This window comes from Vulpes lagopus, chromosome 17 (assembly GCF_018345385.1).
Source record: "Vulpes lagopus strain Blue_001 chromosome 17, ASM1834538v1, whole genome shotgun sequence".
NCBI classification, from domain to species: Eukaryota; Metazoa; Chordata; class Mammalia; order Carnivora; family Canidae; genus Vulpes; species Vulpes lagopus.
Window position 1 is genome coordinate 38,199,878 of NC_054840.1, and position 22,303 is coordinate 38,222,180.

The window sequence follows — 22,303 nt, forward strand, 5'->3', positions numbered from 1 at the left end:
ATAGATTGAAACTTTTTCATTTCACTGTATTTTCCGAATACCAGTTTCAGAAATCACATTATTGTCGCATAATATTTAATTCCTACTCAAACATTTATTTGGCCATTAGCCCAGTAAAATAAGAAAGATTTCTTTTAAAACAACTTTGCAACCACAAAGGTCAGAGAACAGTAGGCTCATTCACAATGAACAGAAGAGCAGGGAAAGAAACTTTTTTCCAGTTACTTACACATTGGTGGTAAAGATGCCATAGATCAAATCCAGCTCGGGCAGGAAGAAAGTGCTCTGCAGTTCGTTGTAGTAAAAAGGGACCTCCCCGGGCCGGGAGCAGTTCAGGCGAGCCTTCATGAATGTGGTCCAGGTGTCCTCCAGCAGGAACCGGCCCCCGATGTCATTCTTACAGACCCGGGCAGCTCTGGAGAACACAGTTTTCCCACAATCGTGCTCCACGGCATTCTCTCGGAAAAAGAAGTAGGTGAAATTTCCAATGTCGTAAGATGACACGAAGTTTGGTTCTGGAGATCAGAGGAAAGAAGAAACCTGTAAATGTTCCTATGATGTTTCTTTATGTCTTACCTCCTCGGTTATTTATTCCAGGGAGATGTGGGTTCGTGCAGACACCACCCAGGTTCTGAGGGACGAGTGGGATCCCTGGGAACAGCTCCATGATCTGCGCTGAGGGAAGAACTCAGGACAGAAGTTCCAGGTGACAAGAAATCGCCCACATGATTTCACACGAAAGCATCCTGATTTAACGCCGCACTTGAGTCACACATTAATGTGTGACTGGGGAGAACAGGGTTTTGTGATATACTTTAAAGCAACACATACTAGTTACTTGTATATTCTCATGTGACCTTCAGAGAGAGTGGGGGAAAATGAGATTAAACATATGTGTGATTGAGAATATAGGAGTCTATTATCATGTTTGTATAGAAGACAACAAAATTCCTTGATCTTACTTGAATACATATGACTGACATAATTTATGTGCTTTTAGTGAGAACGTGAAGATGGTTTTCATTTGTGAAGCCTGAAACAAACATTGAGACTATCAGGTTAGTGTCCTGAATTCTCTTTAGCAATTCTAGTTACTATGGTGACCACATCACTATGAGGACCAAGCCTCATTTTCTTATTTCCAGGTTGCTGGGAAATCCGCGTAGAAGAGGGGAGTGTATGGAGATAGGGTCAATGCCTTCCAGCTTCCTGGTCTCATAATTAGCTTAAAAATAAGGATTCAGAAATGACAAGATTATGGCAAAACCTTTACTTCATCACCAAGCCCATTAGGAGTTTAGGAATTTTAGTTTGTCAACTGAATGTCATAAATAGTATTCAAAGTGTTATCTTTGTAGCTTCTTGTTTGAATCCATTCAGGGTAGAAATGATACCCTTTCAAACATGGATATGCCCTAACATTTATCTTTAAAAAATTCTAATAACCAGGTTTGGTTTTTACTCTTTCCTCTATTGCCAGGGGTTTTCTATTCAATTAGCAAGTGTCTAAATTTTATGGTGCCATTACAATAATATGGCAATAACCTTTTGTGTTCAAAATTAATGGAAAGACACACACAACAACTATATCCACAAGGACACATTTCAGGGACAATTAGTTTTTGGGGGCAATTCAATTGGCCTTGTACTTTGCCAGATCCAATCAGATTGTACCAACAGATGTGTTACTGGCAGGACAACTAAAAGTACATTTGGCTACAAGACAACCCATCATTGTTAAAAGTGAGACACACAACAAGCTCACCTCAGGTCTGAAATATAAACATGGAGGTAATCCTGATGACTACTATTCCATCCAAAAAACTGTTACCAGTTTTCAATTAACACATATATTAGATATCATCACAAAATGCCTCACTTTAATTCAACTTTACATCATAAAAATGTAACAACTATTCTAGGCTGTGTAAGCTGTGCATGCAATGTGTTCTTCTTGGTCCGTGATATTGTTCTTCAGTAATTTAAGCACGTCAGGTAATAGAGACTTCAATAAGGACTATTTGTCATTTATACACAGTCAAACATCCTCGTAGATCACTATTATGTTAGCCTGAAATGGGTATAAAGGAAACTAGATTGCATAAAAGTGTATGAAATGGAAATCAAACATATTTTCTGTATAGCAAGCTTTCATATCAAGAAAGATGCTCACAGAGAAGCAGGAGGTGACCCGGGTTTCGGGAACATTCAGCAAAATAATGCAGATGTTTTTGAACCTGTGTTTACTGAGCTTCCAAAAGAGAATTACTCATTGAGGAAGACCCCAAAAAGCAAAGATACGGAACAATTACAAAACTATATTTGGTTGGTTTCTCAAGAAAATATTCACTTATATGGCTAATTCTAAAGAGAAGGCTAAATCAGTTCAGAATATGCCCTGTACCCAGGCTCTAAAACAAAATTGTAATTTGATCATTTTGCTAAAAACAAACAATAAAAATCATCATGATTATCATGAAAACAACAACCACAAAGCTTACATAAGATGGAGAAAGCAAAGAAAGAGGATTCAGGACTGGAGTGTCCAGCTTGGGGCTATGATCACCAACACACGTGGATGAGGGGTGGGCAGAGGCCACAGCATTTATCAAACACGCTCACAAAGACCTATTCCTGCTACCAATTTGAGGACAAACAGCCTGAAGACCAGAGTGTATGTCTCTAGGAGGTCTGGACCGAGGAAATGAGAAGCTGCAAAGGTAAAAAGATCTGTCACGGTTTCTTCCAGTCAGAGCTGAGTCTGTAACTTAAAAAAAATATCTACAGAGTGCTAATGCTGCTGCGCCAGGCTTCCACTCGGGGCTTCCATTCATGTGCTCGTTAAACTCACAGGCATCATAAAGGTAGGTACTGTGTTACTAGTTATTAGTAAAATGGCCAAGTTCACACAATTAGCAGTGGGGAGGGGGTTACATCCCGAATCCAGACCATCTGACCTCAGAGCCTAGGCACTTAGCCTTGCACTCTCCTGAAAAAAACAACGCGCTACAAAGGAACAATGGACTATATTCATAACATTCACAAAACTTAGTATTCGGGATGGTGGTTAGAAACCAGAGTGGGGAGCAGGTTTACTCCAGAAGACAAGTGTCCAGACGGAATTTACCCTGCTGCTATTAGGGACATCAGGAATGACAGGGCAACAAAAAGTGGGAGAAGGAGCCAACAATCCAAAGGCTCATTAGGCAAGAGTTCTGCTGGGAAGCACCTGCCCAACTCCAGAGACGACATTTCAAGAGGTGCCACCACCGCCCCAGAGAGCCAGGGAGTGACACTTAGGACATCTATTCCATGTCCATCATCTGCTCAAGATGAACAGCCTAGCCTCACTTGGATGTCTCCTAGGAGGGGACACTGGCCAATGCCATGCAGACCGGCCCACAGTTTCCTCTCTCCACAGCAGACTTCCACTGTATCTCCAAACCACCCTGAGATAGTTGTATGATAGGGCGACAAAGCACACTTCAGACAGAAACGCTCAAACACTTTTTTTCCTACTGAGTACAAATGGGGGAAGAATGCATGCTCAGTGGGTCGTGTGTGCCATTCTCTAACTCACCACCCGTTACAGGTCCATTTAGACAGGGAACTGACACTTGGAAAAATCCTGCTGTCCCACTGTGGCCCTTTAGGACCACGATGGGTCCCTGATGGTGCGACCCGCTGTAAAACCAGGAAGCTCCATTTCCTGGAAAGCACAGCCTTTTGAAAGTCAGCCAGCATCCTGTTCCTTTTCCAAAGACAATAAAAAAGCTGAAATAATTGGTAGACAGACAGCCAAATATCTCTTGCATTTATAGATATAAACCCAGAGGTAGGAGATGTTTGACTCTCACCAGGCAGTATAATAAGATGTCTACTGTTTCCCTCTCATTATTTAAGTTCTGTCTCTTGTTAAAATGCAATTCACCACAAACTAGTAATCTGTCACTCCTGAGTGAACTGAACAAGTCATAAATCAGGCACTCGCCTTCCTGCCTACAATGAGTGTAAGTGCGTGAAAGAGAGATCTGAGAGGTCCTTTATTCTTTATTGTCATTAGAGCGACACACGAATAGAAGGTGCTGCCAGTTCAGAAAAAAAATAATAAAGCAGACATGAGTATATGGCAGCTTATTATAATTATATGCATGGAGAAGCTGTTTTTTTCTCATGTTTATAAAACATCTTGAGTTATGGATTACAAAGCATTTTACAAAATATGTCATATCATAAGAACAGATATGTTTCATGACACAGGAACTTTCATTTTATATATTTACTTATCAGTGACCATGCAGAATGCAGATCAGGGTAAGGGAAGTGAGCCATAAGATAATAAACAGGAGTAATGAAAAGAACAAAAGCTTCAACATTTTTGAGAAGACTTTGACCAGGTGAAACCAAAGGCTGAACATCCAAATGGATCCTTCCATTCTGTAGTCTTTCTAAGGCAACACCTCCTCTATCAGTCTGGGGGCGCTTCATGTTCTGTGGTTCAGTCAGATGACAGACCAGATCACGTACAAGCTCTTGATATAGAACTATTTGTCCAAATTAATGCCCATGGATATTGAAGACACAAAGGAATTCCAGTCTGTCAGCTCTACAAAAATCTTACTAGAATCAACATCTATCATAAATCCTTTTTTCAATCAACAGCCAGTTTGTAATACACTCATCAAAAGCTGACTGGAAGAGGGCTGGGTATGGAGCCTACATGGGCTGTGGCTCTGACCATCCCAGCTTGAAATCCTGGGCTGGACCATGGACATCTGGAGGACTCTTTTATCCTGGATGACAATTCAGGGCACAAAAGACCTACTTTGCCTTAAGGATCAAGAGACTGGTAGCAGTAGGATCCCAATAAATGGTGCCTATAATTATTATTTCATGATTTATTCTTGATTTCCCTCTTAATAATTTATGTTTAGTAGAACTTCACATAATGATAATGAATTATCAAACACACAAATGTTAAGCTTAAAGGTGATCAAATTGGAGAAACATAAATAAAGCCATGCTGAGTTTTTAAAACAGCAAGCCATTGCACAAAAAGGAAAGAATGAATGGAAACAATCTTTAGACATGACACAGTAAGCCAGCTTTTTTTAATCCTCTAATTTGTTGCTGTCAGGCACTACCAGAACAAAACAAAACAAACAAACAAACAAAAAAACCCAAAACATTTCCATATATCTTCCTAGATTTCATACGCCCTCTTACTGTGCACATTTTCCCCTTGTCATAGTGACATGAAAACGTGCTGCAGAGTGGTCCAAAGTAAACTAATTTCATCCAGTATCTAGTTAGCATGGATAATTACACTAAAATTAAATTAAGTACAATATGGTTTAAAAGCCATTGACATACTAAAGCTTTCCTGAAGATTTCCAGTAAAAGACAGACAGATAGGTAGATAATACATGTGTGTTTGGTGTCTATGTGTCTATGCGTGTCTGTGCGTGTGTCCCACGCACACATACACAAGGTACCCAGAGGCATATGTATATATGGCTCAATACCTCCACCTACTGGCTGCGTGAATTAGTCAAGTCACTTAGCACAGATTCTGTGTCCTGTTTTAGAGTGGTGGTGACCCACCCAATGTGTATCATTAGGGGAATTAAAGGTGATGCATGACAAGTGCCGAGCACTTAATTGCTAATCATCGAAATGTAGATCACCATGCATTTATATGTGCAAATTAAAATATAATAAATATGCATATACACAAAATATGTAAATCAATATTTACACATATATTGGTAAACTTATAGTCAGTATTTACTTAAAAAGCTACATCATCAACTTTGCATTCTATGTAACAAATTAGGGTCTTTGTTCCCCTCAGCAGATGTGGCACCAGATATAGTGGAGGTGCTATAGATAGAGCCCTCCTCCGTCATCAGCTACTCACCACCTACGGTGGGGACAGTGCTGAGCTCTGCGTGTGCGGTAACTGAAAGAGCTCATGTCCTCAGGGACAGTGTGAGGAAACCAACAACACAGACCAACAAGTAATCACAATGATGACAAGGACAATGATGACCAGCAGCAGCGAGGTGAATTCCAGAATCAGAAAGGAGAGGATCAGAAAAAAGGTAGATGTAAGGTTGGGGAGGAACCGCCAGGCCAAAAGCAGGAGAGACACCAGCTAAGAGGACTAAGAGGACACCCAACCAGTGGCCAGGAATGGAATGAAGTTCGTGTTGGAATAAAGGAATCAGCCGGGCAGGGGAAAAGCCAGGACAGCAATCCAGATGGGAGCAGGGATGTCAAGTGCCCCTGGAGAGTCAGTCACTGAGGAGTTTTAAAGAAAAGTTCATGATGCAGGCTCCTGTGTGTGAGGGGTGGCAGTGGTCAGGTAATAGTGGGGTGAGGCCAGCCTTGGATTCCCAAGCCCTTCGCTCACTGAGCACCTGGCAGAAAGAAAACCATTGCATAAAACCAGAAATGGAGTCCAAGCCAACTTGATTCCTTCTTGCTTCAAGGGGAATATGACCTGGTGAACATTTCTTATTTGCACCATTTGCTGATTCCAGCAGGAGCAACCAGTATCAAGTAGACCTGTGCCATCTCTCTCCAAATGAGATCTGCCCCTCTACACGAGCGCTCACCCTGCAAGGCCAAGACTGTCCCCCAAAGCCCCCTCTATGTCTAGAGAAGTTTCACTAACTGGCTGTCATCTAGACGTTCTCGCTCAGAGTGACAAAGACATCCTTCGTCTGTTCCCCCTTACTCTGTTCCAAGCACAGAGCCTCTGCAGGTTTTCCCTTCTCCTGAGAGCGTCTCCCACACCACATGTTCCAAGGCTCAATTCGTTTGAACTAATTTCACAAATATGCATTTTTAAACATTTACAAAACGGAAAGTTTCAATTTACTATGCTCATTTTTTCTTGATTCTCTTTTAAAAGCAGTGGTTCACTTCTTTTAAGAATGAATCATTTAACCTGCAGAATCATGAATCAAAGCTGAGAGGAATTCTTTTAATTGGAATAATAACTTGAATTCAAAGATCTTAGAACTATTTTAATGTTTATAAATAGTTTTAAAGAGGAAGAGGAAAATATGTGAGAGCTCACTGGAAAAAGATACCGGGCTGTAAGAGTATGCAGTTAGAAGACATAAACTTCAACGATGCTGTGGTCTTCGTCTCCTGAGCTGACCTGGGCCAGGGCAATGCAGAAGCCCAAAGAACAGAATCAACTGTCCAATATGCAGCCGTGCAGATAAAACGTGAGAGGCCACTGAGGGGATGCAAAGAGTTTAACAGAATAATATGGAGACCAATTTACTGAAACACATAGACCTGGGGATTTATAAACAGGATGACGATACGATTTATGAGCCAAATAGGAGCACTTTTGAGAGGGACAGGAAGCAATGTTATAATCATGCCAGGGAGGCAGGAGTGACCTAGGACTGTCGCAAGGAAACCGCTCATGATGTCTAGACAATAATACATTGAAGCGTTTTCCTGCCTGGTGATTAAGTACTAGAAAATTTCCATACAGTATATTGTCTTCTTTGTAATGGGACACAACTTCTCCGTGTGGATTTCTGCTCTGTTTGATGCAGGTCTCCATATGACTTAGTGTATATAGTTGTGCCTTTGGCCACATAATGCCTTGGTGGAGGAAAGAAAGGCTTATTCATCCATTCTCTTCTGAAATGTGTAAATTGAAAGTCCTAATGACTGACTGGTGAGTACAGAGCTGTCACCACAAGACTGAAGGGGTTCTGTACTCCCCTACTTTCAGGCATTCAGCACAGAGACCCATGAGTACATGACACTGCTTGCAAAGAGCACCAGAAGAACCGATTCCTTTATGTCACTTAACAAGCTTTTGTGCCCATGAAGGGCTGTTTTAAATTATGTCACAGGCTTTTCTACTTTGGGTTTAATAATCCCCATTCATCTCACCTCTTTTTGCAAGTTTTCACAAATAAAGGAAATCCTCCTAAACTCCAGGGTTCTCCTATCCCTCCTCCATGGTAGCTCATGCATTAAAAAAAATATGTATGTTAGGAGGGAGATGGAGGCAGGTTATGATGTTGCTGTTTCCTAAGACATGGATGAAGCAAATGGGATGAGGGAGCATGTGGAGGGGCAAAGATGCAAGCTCCGGAGTAGGTGCGTTTTCAAACCCTGGCTCATGTACACATCTGCCTAGAGACTCTGGCTCAGGGAGCTAGTCCCTTTGACCACAGCTTGTTCATCTGTAAAATAAGGACAGCGTCATCTCCCTTGGAGGATTTTGTGGAGGATTACTGAAAGCATGTGTATGGAGTCTCCCATCTACCCAGCAAATTCGAAATGGCCATTGCAACCCTATAAAGATAATCAGATTTGGTTTACAACACAATTTCCAGTATACCTGCATCCCACACAAGACAGACAATCTGCCTGATATCCCGCCAATCAGAAACGGTGGCTCATCGTGCTGGGTCCCACGTCACCCGACTGCTCACATGCTCTAAGCCCACGACTCATCATCCCAGCCAGCTGAAACTTCACACATTAGATGTCAGGCTTTAGCCTCACAGCTGCAGTGCTGAAGAAGCCCACTGTTCGCGATGACACCCCTTTTCAGCATCTCCCCAGATGCCTGTTTAGTAACATATAAAACTAGGCTGCTGACTATGCAATCGTGATTTTTGTTCTGGTTTTACTGAGCTTCTTCTTGATAAAGACTTGAGTTTTCCTACACAAATTCCTAGGCTCCACTTGTCTCTGCTTGTTCTGTGAACACTGCTTCCAATTTATGAAATTCCTGCTCTAGCAATGTTGCCCATCCAGGGAGCCCCTAGAGGAGATGATTCACACCGTTAGGGACTGTGCTATTTAGACTCTGCCAAAAGTGAACTCATTGTCACCAGGATGAGCCCAAAAGAATCACCCTGGCATGGCCATGCCTAGAGCTTTGAGAGGCGGCATCTGCTCTCAGGGAGAAGCGCTGCGCTCCTCCACCAGGCACCTGTCTTCACGGTTAGGACAACCATTTCTCCTTGAGTTAAGCACAGAGAGAATTTTCTCTCTCCAAGTAAATTATCTTTAATCATTAAGAGGTTAATCATTATATTTTAAATACCTCAAAGAGTCCATTTAATGCATAGGGAACATCATTAAAGTGTTTCCAACCAGGAGAAGTTGAGGTTGTTACAAGAGGAAGTCTCTTGGCCTGAAACATAATAGCTCATATGAAACAATTTGTTAAGATGAAAACCCCTGTGCTATCAGGTTTTTCTGCTTCCATATGAGGTCATGGTGGGAATCTGCAGAAACAGAAGGAGCTGCGGACTTCATCAGGACAACTTCGTTGGACAAGCAAACACTTCCTCCCAGAGAAGGAAAACAAGCAGGTCATCGAGTGTCAACGAGATTATGTCCACGCAGACATCCATGCTGACTTATCAAGGCTCATTTATGAATTAGTTTTTCCAAGTTCCTAGTGAGATTTTTTTTTCTCTGTAGGGAACATGTAGTTCCCTAAGAACCCATAATCTCAATTTGCACAATATTATTTTGGAAATGTCATTTCCCCCTTTGTTGTGGGTTTATTGTTTCCCCAATTTGATCGACAATTTCTTGGCAAGTTTCTGAAAGCAAATTTCACAGCTTCTCTATTTTAAGCATTGACTATTAAACATTTATTATCCTGCCTTACAGTAATCATTTAATAAGAGTTAGTAATGATTAGTATTTTAATGCATTAAAGTGGTTTTAAGGTATTTCTCTAAACACATAAGTTTGTTTTCAGAGTAATTTCAGCACAGGGCATAAATTTGATATTGAAACTTACATTCACTACCAAACACATGACTCAGTGTTTCAAATTCCACCAGAACATTATCCAATCAATTGCATTGCCTTTGATAACTAACTGAGTAACGGTTGAGGAGTGCCCAAATGAGAGGACAAAGGAAGTTTTCTCAGATGTTTTGATGTGAATCAGTTTCAAATGTAATAAATCTATATCTATTTTTTTAATTCTAGGTTACAATTCCTATGACACACTCCCTTTGTTTAACAACACCATTCATATTTCTACTATTTATGAAACGCACTTATCTCCTAATCATTCAAAAAATATTGATGGAACATCAAGTGTGTTTCAGGCACTTAGTGAAATATTAAGCACACAAAGATGGCTCGCATATAATCCCTTCTCTCAAGGAAAGAAGCAAAGAAGCAAACTAATAAGTAATAACTCATTTAGTCAAAAAATATTTTTGGGTGCTTATGATATACCCAACACTGTTGAAAGCATGCAGGACACATCACTGAACAAAATACATTAGCCCAGCCACTGGGGAGCCTCCATTCTGTGGGTCAGGGAGGAAGGAGGCCAGCATTCAAAGGGCATAGGAGTTAGGATCAAAGCTGAGCGTGGTAAGAGGGACAAAGTAGGCTCAGATGGGACAGGGTGTCACTTCACATAAGGCAGGGTCCCATTGAGAAGCCCCATCTGAGCAAAGACTGGAAGGAACCAAACCAGTTGGCCAAGTGGTTTTTGGCGGGAAGGAGCTTTTCAGATAAAACAGGGACCAGCAAACTATGGCCTGCCAGCCAACCCTACCCACTAGATATATATAAAGTTTTACAAGCACACAGCCTCCGCGATCAGGTGGGCGCTGGTGATGGCCACTATGAGGGAGGGACCGAGAACATGTGTTGCAAGAAGGGAAGAACAACATGTATTGCAAAGCTTACGCTGCTTTTACTCTCTGGCCCTTTGCTGATCCCTAAGAGCCAGTGAAGAGCCAGAAGCACTGGGCAACATTTAAGAGGCCAAAGCAGAAGGAGCAAGGGAAAACACAGAGGTAACAGGAGGCAGTGGGTAGGCCTTCAGCTTTCTCTGCAGGTGGAATGGGGACTCTAGATTTTAAGCAGAAGAATGGCCAAGAGCTCCAGGATCATGAGACAAGCACAGTCCTGTGTAATGCAAAGAAGGGATAGGAGATCTAGGAAACCGAAACTCTAATTGTAGCTGGGGGGGGTGGGGGGTGGAGAGCAGCATTTGGGAGAAGGCAAAAAATCAAGGGAAGTGAGGACAGCATAAATAGCGTGTACAAAGAAACGTGGTAAGGAAGGCATGCCCCTGCACACTTCCCCTACAAGGTCACCAACGGTGCACACGAGCAAAGTTGTAGGAGTTAGGGCAGAAAGAACAGGCGGAGCCAGACCACATGGACCAGGAAAGAGGAAAGAGCAACCCCGATGAAGGTGTCCACAGTCAGCCCTTGCTGACAGCTGCTGGCACGTGCCAGCACCCGGGTCTTGGTGCACACAGACAGTGATGCTGTTGGGGTACCCACCTAACTGCCATAAGACCATAGAGGTGGTGGTAATAAGAAACTGTGCCTGGAACTCTGCTGTTAGATCCAGGGGATTTAGCTTGCTCAAGGTAGGTTATTGGAACTAGAGCAGGTGTTTATGCTGGGTCCCTGGGGGCATGAGAGGCTTGGCAGGTGCTCACTCAGGGCTCCCTGTGTCCTGGCCAGATGTGAGCCTGGGCAGGCCAATGCCACCATTTTCCTGAAGATTACCCCTAAAGTACTGAGGTTCCTGGGATGATGGGATGGTCAAAGGGCCCTGGCTTACTGTGCTCTGTCCACATGTCCTGAAGTCCAGGCACTCTGTGTCTATATGCTCTTCTCAGACTGGGGTGTCCGTGTGCTTATTTCTGTCAAGCCTTCACTAGAGACCTTTGAGGGAAGATCTCCAACACAGAATGAGCGAGATGAAATGCACTTCCGAATGCTGCCTAGGAGACGAGCACCCCTCCCCGCACAGATCACGTGGCGGACAAGGGATATACAGCAGACAGGGCCACAGTTTAAGTGAACAGACTGTCCATACCAGTGGTCTGGAGAATGCAAGGAAGAAATGGGGGGAAAACCAGCCATGCCTTCGGCAAAGAGGAGACAGCACAACCTGCTAAGCATGAGATACTAGAGCAGAGATAAGGAGGCTGAGGAGTGGGACAGAGGATTGACTTGTATACAGCACAGAGAGAGAAGTAGAGTTGTCATCAGAAATAAGACGCTGCAGTATAAGATGGCAACATCTGAGCATTCCCTGATCAGTGCACCATTACAGGTTGAATTATATCCACCACTCCCCCCAAAAGATATGCTGAAGTCCTAACCCCCAGCACTAAATGAACCCTTATTTGAAATGGGGTCATGGTAGATTGAATTAAGAGGAGTTCATGCCAGAGGATGGTGGGCCCCTAATCCAGTATAACCAGTGCTCTTACATGAAAATGGCCAAGTGAGGACATAGAGACGCACAAGGAGAAGGCCATGTGAACACAGAAGCAAAGACCGCGTGATATTGCCACAAGCTGAGGAATATCTGGGGTGACCAGTGCTGAAAGAGACAAGAAGCATCCTCTCCTACAATCTTCAAAGACCACTGTGTTTTTCCTGTATTAGGCAACTAACTGAATTATAAAAAGGGCCACCTCTGTGTAAAGGCAAATTGTCCTGGGTGCAACTTAATTACAAGTACCACATCTGGACACAAAAATTGTGCATGCCATAGTTAAAAGGTCCTATATTCTAGACCTCTCTCCTGCTAAGACAATTCTCTTCTGTCAAACAAAACTGTTGGCAAAACCAAAAAATGGCCAAAACAAAGAAATGAGTCCTGATTATCATCATATGCAAGCAGCTGTTAGCTGAGCGACAGCCTGAGATGTGTAAGTAATGAACCCTATTTGCTCATGTCTATGAGTGAGTGTCATGAAACCATATTTCCCATCAGCAGGCTTGGGCTTTCCTAGAGTGGGCTCTCTAATGCGGAGGGAGCTCCCGATGACTGTCATGAGGCTGGCTTGGGCCTCCTCATTCAGCAGGCCATCATCTGCATATTCGTAGCTGACCACACCAGCTCCAGGTTTTCCAGAACACCCACTCAGCTCTATCAACAGTAAATCCAAACCTCTGCTCTGCATTTGTTTCCTGCGTGCCTTGATTCTCAATCAGCTGAGAACTCTGGAGAAGAATATAAGAGCCTCATTGAATGGGTCGCTAAAATCACAACAGGAAATAGGACCCTTTTTGGATACTGCAGAACTAACTTTGTTTTCAGCTTGTTTGGGTTTCTTTATTTGTTTTTGTATCCTTTAAGGGGAAAGACATCTGCACAGTTTTATAAAAAGATGGCAGTCATCACTAGAGAGGAAGAAATCTGAGGCTATGGAAAAAAAAGGGCGGGGGGGGGGGGAGGAATAACAGATACGCAAACAATCTCAAGTAAAGAAAGAAAATTTCTCCAGAACACAGCAGGGAACTGAGACCAGGGCATCTGGTTACACAGCAGGTGGGATGCAAAGGACAGATTCCAGTGAGGTCAGTAAGAATAGAGGCCCCTGCTTCCAGGTTCAGCTTGGGGACAGAAGCAGAACTAAGTGGAGTCAGAGATCAGAATCTGTCCTGGATGGTCAATCAGAGCAGAAAACCAGGGCCAGCCAGGAGTAGAGACAGTATCTTGGGGCTCAGTAGAAGAATGCAGTGCTCCAACAGGACCAGGAGACGGAAGAAACACTCAACACTCAAGAAATCTCTGCTCTCTGCCCTTGGAGTGAGGGCCTTCCTTGGTGGGCAGGTGAAGGCAGCAGCACCATCTGGTGCCATGGGAATTAGGATGACAAGGTGGGTCGAGGGTGGCTTTACCATGTTTACCTTGGACTTATCTTCAATTTTTCAGTGGTTGGATTCTATCACATATAAACAGCAGCGCACTTTAGGAACCTAAAACATTACTCATTATGTTCGACAAATACTGACAGCACGCCTACGGTGACTGTGCTAACAAGCACAGTTAGCTCTCCCATCGCCCTTCTCACATCACTTGGCTCTCAGACAGAAAGGGTTCCACCCAGAGGTTAATGGAATCAGACCATCTGATCAGCCAGTGGGTATTGGAGTCACATGCAAAGAAACAGTTCACATTTACAACTCATGCTATGACCTGAATTATTTTTCCAGGATATTCTTCAATGGGTCACTTTTGGGAAAAAGAGAGAGAGAGAGAGAGAGAGAGAGAGAGAGAAATGGTATTCCTAATGACTTTTTACTTTGCTTTGGACAAACTCTAATTACACTGCCTTTGGTTGGGGGGGCAGGTGATTCTGATTTTTAACTAGAAACTTTGCTTGGTCAGTAAAAATCAACAAATGAACAGAAAGAAGAACTTTAAGTAAACAAAGGAATGCTCCAGGGCCCAAAGGGGTCTAAAACCAGTTCAGTGGAAATAATGTTAATGAAGAAAATCTAGTTACAGCTGCAGTTTAGGAAAACAATTCATGGTGCCCTTTGGAAGCTACAGAATCATTTAAATTACTGGAGAAAGTTGATGAGGAGATTCTCTTTTCTAGAGGGAGTCTTTTAAAGGCAACCTGGTGGCTAGTTGAACTATATTATCTGGAAAAATGCTTGTGTCATGTTTATATACACATACAAATAAATATGCATAAATAATGAGCCAAAGTCAGTAGTTCTCAGCCAGAGGCATTTTTCTCCCCCAGGAGACACTTGGAAACTTCTGGAAACTGTTTTACTATCACAACTGGTAAAGGGGTGCTATTGCATCTAGCGAGTAGAGGCTAGAGATACTGCTATCCATCCTATGATAACCAGGACAGCCCCACACCACACACATATCAAAGTATTATCTTTTTCTCAGTGCTGAGGTTGAGAAATTCTGGTCTATATAGTTAGCTTGCACTTGACAAAAGGTCAGTAAACCTTTGTAGAATTTGAAAGTTCAAAATAATCAATATTATAAGGGCAATTTCAAGATTTCATCTTCATGCAGACTATTGAATAAAGGTATGTCCTGCGGTGTGTGTATCTAAAACACTGTGTGTACAGGCACATTCACACATGAACACCTACGTATACAGAAGCTCAGTTTCTGCTGGAACTCCACACTCAGGACTGCTTAGTGAGCACATGACCAATTTCTAGTCCAAGATTGAAAAGAAGTCTTCTGGGGGTTTCTGGTCTCTTTAAAAACAAAACAAAACAAAACAAACAAACAAACAAAAAACACCACAAATGCCAAAAAATACGAGGAATATCCTTTTCTTCTTCTGGATATTGTCACACCTGGATGCAGGGCCAGGAACTACATCACTGTTCCTGCATCCCCAGCAGAGCCAGCTTGAGGACTGTGGATGGCACAGTGTAGGTAGCAGAGAGACCAGGGACAGAGCTTATGGACTCTGGTGCCATCGAACCAAGTAACTCTGAAGATGCCTCCCCCGGTGTTCTAATTATGTGACTTGATACTTTTTTAAATCGATCAAGCTCTTTGGAGCTACCTTTTACCCAGTGTCCGAAAAATTCATGAAATTCCAGGAATTTCCTGTTTTTAGATATACAATGAGAAGTTAAGAAAGAACATACATGAATCAACAGATATCTTTGATACAATATCAAATTTCTTGAACGTCAAAGAATAGCATTGTTTGAGACATCATAAGTTCGACGAATGGTCCTATCAACGTTAGCCCTGTTACTTGTGGTTCACAGTGTTGACAGTATCTGATCCCTTCTACTCCTAAAGAGCCCCATACAATGCCTTCCACACGGATGTACGAAACAAGTGACATTTTGATTTCTTTAGAAAACAAAGAAATTGAGTTGTGACAGTTTGCTGGTTACCAAGTAACCAGGCATGACAGACAAACAGGGTGGACCATGGGAAGTGACCATAAGACTTACCATTGAGCCACTTGGAGTTGTACTGGGCCGTGCGGAGAGGAGGTAAGACGCCCAGACTCCGGTAAATGGCAGGATCCCGTCCCGGAAAATCCATGGCTGTGGCAGCATACAGTTCCCCGCCGGCTGTGAGAAGAGCCGTGGAATTGTGCTGGGGACTGTAGGGACAGCGGGCCATGCCACTGATCTGATCATGGATCTCGGTCAGGTTACTCAACTGTGGGTGAGAACCAGAGAGGAAACTGATTATCCCCCTGAAAGCCCTTTAAGAGCATTAACGGATTACGTCTGCCCAAACTGCAAAGGATACATAAGTGATAAACTTTCTGGCTCAGGATAAGACAAGACAGATGTGTGCACTCTGACTTTGATGAAAACACTCTTTGGTGGACATGGACAGAGAACCCACCTCCCTCATTGTCCCTTCATGCTTGCTGGACCTCAAACCATTAAACTCTCACAAAATGCGAAGTAAGATTATTGTACATGGGTCCTTTTTTTTTTTAAGATTTTATTTATTTGTTCATGAGAGACACAGAGAGAAAGAGAGAGGCAGAGACACAGGCAGAGGGAGAAGCAGGCTCCATGCAGAGAGCCCGACACAGGATTCAACCCTGGGTCTCCAGGACCATGTCCTGAGCCAAAGGCAGTCACTCAACCACTGAGCCACCCAGGTGGTACATGGGGCCTATTTATGATGCATGGGCACTGCAGATCCCTTCACTTTAATAAAGAAAACTTCAATATTTACAGAAATGCAAATCACAATAAAGACTATGTACAATTTTATCACTACAAGGGAATTAAGATGTTACAAATAGCCCAAAACTGTGCTCACAGATAAGGATACATGCTATTTTGTACTGTGCAACCCAAATTTCCAAGACTTTATATCATCAGTTTTTAGACAGACAAGTGAGGCATCTAGTATGAACCCAGGCATCTGGTGGCTAGATTCCCAACCAATCACTGAATGAGAAAAGTTCCACCAGTTTCTTCATCCTGATCTAGGTCGTAACAGAGCAGAAGGACTAGACAGGGGATCTAGACACTCTGTTTGCTCTGCTGTCAGAGGGTTAGCTCCAGGGAAGTTACTAAAATCCTTACACCTTAAACTCTTAACACACAGGGACCAAAAAACTCAGCACCACTTGCTATAGATAACCACCACCTGAGTAGGTGCAAAGTGTTGAGAACAGGGCATGAGACAAAGGCCTCTCTCTAAAACACTTATCCTCCTCCTCATCTCCCTTATCCTCCTCCTCATCTCCCTTATATTTCCAATAACCAAATGTTATTTTGAAAATATTGCAGATGATAAATTCAGGCTCTGAGAGTTTTGCAACCAAGAAATCAACATAAAATATTTCTTTATTATCTTCCCTGCAGAACATCACACTAATATCTCAAATTAGGAAGACTGCATGTGTGCTGTGGCAACCCTGCAGATCTACAGGTGTGAGAGGCAGGCGCTGGAAAGCCCTCTGCCAATAAGGATGGGTTAAAAAGGAAAAAAAAAAAAAGAGGTCAGGATGGAACTTTACTTTGCCCAGGGCTTCATTTGTTGACTAGCTTCAATTTTTTGACATTGTTCTTACCCAATTTATAAATTATATTTTCTTCATTTTGATTATAATTTTTTTTACAGATTTTTTGCATTTATTGGAAAGAGAGAGAAAGAGCAAGAGAGAGAGAGAGAGCACAAGTGGGGTAAGGAGCAGAGAGTGAAGCAGGTTTCCCGTTGAGCAGGGAGCCCGACATGGGGTTCAAACTCAGGACCCTGGGATCATGACCTGGGCTGAAGGCAGATGCTTAACTTGACTGAGCCACCCAGGTGCCCCTGGATTATGATTTTAAGGCCATTTTAATACTTGTCAGTATCTCTATAATAAACCAGAACAAATGAAGAGTATGTTGAGGATTAGTGCTTGGGATCACTGGTGGGGAAAAGCTGGTAGAAACAGTTGAGAAACATATTTGGATTTAATTAAACAAGCTATAGCTACTTCCAGCTCTTTATATCATAGGCAGTATGATTAGTAATAAATCAATACATCAAATATTTATTCAATTTGAAAAAAGACTTTTTCTTTGGTTTAAAAAACAAGTCCTTAGAGAAAAGAAATACATGTAAAACTACAGATTTGACAGAATGTTTGGATTTTCCTGGTATTAGATTGTGTCAGGGCTCAAGATGAAGACCTACCGTGCGGTTGGTGCAGACAGGTGTGAAAGCATTGGTCCCACAGGTAAATAACCGGTCACCACTCACCAAAAGCACCCGGATGTAGTTCTGACATTCCTCCTGAAAAAAAGTCCACATGAAACATGTTAACAAGGCCTGAGCTCAGAAGAAATGGTGAAACTGAATAGATTTTGACTGGTTAACAAATTATATGGTAATTGACCACTAAAGGAAAAAAAAAAAAAACGTCTTAGATATTGACCCCCCCCCCAAGAAACAATACAACTGTTAAATAATCTGACCTTCTCCATCTGTACACCTGTCCAACAGAAGATATTAATGAAGATAAATATATACATTCACTTAAAATCTCAAAGCATGTATCTTTTTGTGATGAATGTGGTTTCATTTTGAATTGTACCTGTTAACAGTGCAAACTGGAAATCTCCTTTGATATGTGTTAGGAGAATAAATAAAAGGAAACTGTTGGATGCCACTCATGAAAAGATGTCTTAGAAATCTTCTCTGGAACTTTGAAAAAAAATGTTACGAATGCTTCTGCAAAGGCAAGGGTCACATGTGAAGCTCTGTAAACAAATTGGAACAAGTTTTCAGAAAATTTTCAACGGCTGTTCCATACACAGTAAGAATCTATGAACATTTCTGAGTCTTGATGGAGAAGTAAAAATGTAACTAATAAGGAAAGGATGTCCAGAACATGTGGGATAAAACCCCATGCTGAATGATGACCCAGAGTTGAATGTTTTGTGCTTGCAAAGTATGCATAGAAAATATGGGGTACTGTCATCGTAGCGCATGGGCCTCAGCCAGCATTTACTGATTAGATATTCTTTGGCAGACATTGTGCTAGAGGTCACAATCCAGGCACTTAGCAGGAAATGAAAATACAGGGCCATAACAACTATTAGAGTTGTGCAGAGAACAGAATGTCGGTACCTCCAGAGGGAAGGGGAAGGGGAGAGATGCAGGAAGCCTTCCCAGAGGAGGTGACATCTAATGTAAGTTTCAAAGGAAGGACAGAATTTAATGAGGCTTCCTGGAGGAAATGCCACCTGACACACATAGGATTTTAGTGGCCTAAAATGGAAAGACATTCGGGGTGCGGGGTGGGATGGACCATGCTGAGGCACCGTGCCTCATGAAAATATGGTGCTTTCATTGGGTATGGAAGAGGTAACACATACACCATGGAGTCAGAAAGGGCCAGCTGGTGCCTAGTGAATTTGAATTTTACTCCGAAAGCAAAAGGACTCATTTTCTGTTTTCATTGCATGAAGTCTGACCTGATCCAATATTGAAGGAGCACTCCATGTAGAAGCTAATCTTGTGACAGGGAGATTACAGTTTGGGAGACGGGCAAGGAAGCCACTTCCCCAACTGGGGCCCTTGTCCCTTAGTGCCTGGACTGGGTGGGAGGTGTGGAAGGGCACGACCAGAGTGCAGTGAGCCACCAGGATGCGGTAAGGAACCAAGAAAGGGGCCAGAGCAGATGTGTGATCCATGAGGATTTGAATCGCACACTGCCCTGCATAAGAAGCTCTGGATTGGATGGCCTGGCAGTGCTCTCTTCAATCTGAGCGGAACCCCCATCTCCAAGCAGTGTTGATTTGCCATAACTCAGCCTGCTGGTGTCCTGGCCCTAAGGATGATGAAAAGAGCTAAGTCTGGGGATCTGCTTTCTAAATATGAAGTAAAATGTCAAGGGTAGATACTTCTCCCAATACCATAACTTAGCAAGAAGAGTAAGAAATGATCACTGGCGACTAATCTGAACACACGTTGAGAAAAATAACAATAACAAAAAGGAATGAAAGCTCTAAGTTTGATATCTGAAGAATTAACAAATGAATGTAAACAGTGGGTGGTGCGTTGGGTAGCTGAGCAATGGAGAGGAGGCTTGTTTTCTGTTCTATTTTGTTTTTGTGACTGGAGAAAGGGCAGAGAGTACAAAAGAGAAAGAACAAAATATGGCTTCAAAGAGCCACATGGTCATCCCTTCCCAGGCTGAGGGAGCACAGGGAGGTTACGGAGGAGGGGCGCGGCGGCCCAGCCAAGTCAGGGAGCACGGGGGCACCGGGGTCTGCAAAGACAGGATAAAGGCGAGGATGGAAACCCGCAGCCTAAGCAAGGTCTGAGCGAGACTCCAAAAAGGCACCTTGGAGCACACAGGGCAGAGAGGGCTTGGTGCCTCAGCACATAAAACAGACACAGAAATGACACTGCCATGCCTAGGAGACAGGAAGTTCCCAACAGTGGAGAGAGGTAGGGATTTGGCTTGTTTTCTGTTGTGCTTTTAGAACTCTTTCCAGGAGGAGTGAAGATGTACAAGAACCTTTAAGGTGTCATTTTATTTTTTTTCTTTTGCTTGTAAAGATTTTATTTATTGCTTTATTCGAAAGAGAGAGTGAGAGAGAGCGAGTCCAAGCAGGGGGAGAGACGAGGGAAAGGGAGAACCAGACTCCCCACTGAGCAGGGAGCCCGATGCAGGGCTCAATCCCAGGACCCCAAGATCATGACCTGAGCTGAAGGCGTACACTTCACTGACTGAGCCCTGCTCCCCTAAGGTGCCCCTTTTGTTGTCATTTTAAATCAAGAGACTAACACATATCCATGAACACAGTCCGGGGTAAGTTATTCCAAGGTCCCAAGTGAAAGATGCTGTCTATAGACCTGGGGGAGAGAAAGCAAGTGCCTCTTGTCAGTTCTGGGAAGGACAGAGAACAGGACAACACAATGTTTATCTCCCAAAAGAAAGACAAAGCGAAAATAGGACCAGAGGTCATTAACACCCGTGAAGGCCCATGGAAGGATGGTTAGGGAGGGTGATGACCAGGATGCAGAAGTGTTCCAGGGAGGCAGGATAAATCCAACTTGTAATTTTTTTTTTAATCTTGGAAAAAAGTAAATAAGGGCGGGCACAGTATTATTTCAATTGTTAACAAGCCTGTTCGAGTAACTAGGACCATGTGAGAACACCTTGGCAGCTCTACTGTCTGAGAAGGGTCACGTGCCCATGCACCATGGATCACCTCCCAGCTCAGTGAGTCTGCAGAGCGGGGGTATGGAGGAACAGGCCAGGGACCAGGACGATCAGACATGGAGCTCTGTGCAGTCCTTCCCTCAAGGATACAGGACAGACCCAGCCCTGTGGTCCCGAGTTGCTTGAGATATATGGGACCTGACCAGTGTAATGTTCTAGATGAGTCCAGTATGCCAACCAGGGTGCACTGGAGGAGGAGGAGAGGAGGGGAGGAGGGGAAGAAGAGGTCAGCATTATGACCAAGGAGGCTAGGACGGTATGCTCGCTCCTCGTGTTCTGTAAGAGGAACTTTGGAGGCAGGTGCGCTTCTGTGTCAAGAGCTTCTTAACTGTCAAGAGCTGAAGTCATCTGCCCAAAGTCTGGCTCAACTCATCTCAGAGCTTTCCCTGTTCTCACTCCCTTAAAAGTCCCCTCATGTTTAATTCACAGACTGCTTCCACTGATTCTAGAAGCAGGCAGGATGTGAATCCTAAACAAATAAGTGCATCTAAAATCATGTTTTTAAAGAACAATTGGGGTAAGTGCAGACAAAACAGATGCAGACCACATAGGAATGGAAGAAAGTAGAGGTATTTGGCTTTCAACCACCAGATAAATTTAGGAAATCAGAGAGTCAAAATTAAGAATGAAAGGAATGAAGCCCCAGCTCTGTAATAATCAGTCTCCTGCTGAAAATCTAAGACCCAAATTCTCCTGCGGAAAATCTCCTGGTGGATCGCGTTGTTGGTCATGGCTACAAATGTGGCTGTTTTACAGGTTATCTAAAGTTCTAGAAGTACAGGCATGACAGAGAAGTCCCTTTAGGAAATTCTGTCATAGGTTTGTCTTAAAAATCAACTTACCTAAATATCTTTGAATTTCTCTTTCTCATCTAAGAATTTTTTCTCTTTTATCCCATTTCTGTATCTTGAAAATAGTTTAAAGGAATTTAATGAATTCTGGTTTTCCAAGAAGTCATAGTGCTCATTTCCAAGGCCGCGAGCAGCCCCCACCACACGGCTTCTGTTGTTGATAATGAGAGTCATCTATCTACCTTTTGATAATCCCACTTGAACACAGAAACGACCCATGTGCGCCTGTGATCCCACAGGCGGGTCAACCTGTCCTTGGCTTCAAACCAATTCTTATTTGAATTGATAGCTGGGGTGCATAGTTGCTGACTCACTAAACCAGCTTTGAGGCAGAGGCAGGCCAAGGTCCACGTGGTCTCAAGGACATATGGCCTTGACCCCAGGACAGAAAACACATGTCTTAAGGACCTTTGTTTTGAATGAGTTAACTGGTTTTTCCCTTATAGTATTTCATCATTTCCCCCCT

At 43.0% G+C, this 22,303-nt stretch overlaps 1 protein-coding gene across 3 annotated transcripts in view; it reads right to left on the bottom strand.

The window, feature by feature from the left end:
* Positions 1-22,303, bottom strand: part of SEMA5A (semaphorin 5A) — a 488,460-nt gene that overhangs the window by 154,268 nt on the left and 311,889 nt on the right. For all 3 annotated transcript variants that reach the window (XM_041731983.1, XM_041731984.1, XM_041731985.1), the window contains 3 exons: positions 17,947-18,045; positions 15,744-15,957; positions 230-515 (listed from right to left, as the gene is read on the bottom strand). In XM_041731983.1, the coding sequence (XP_041587917.1) occupies positions 230-515; positions 15,744-15,957; positions 17,947-18,045 (599 nt within the window). The remainder of the gene's footprint in view (positions 1-229; positions 516-15,743; positions 15,958-17,946; positions 18,046-22,303) is intronic.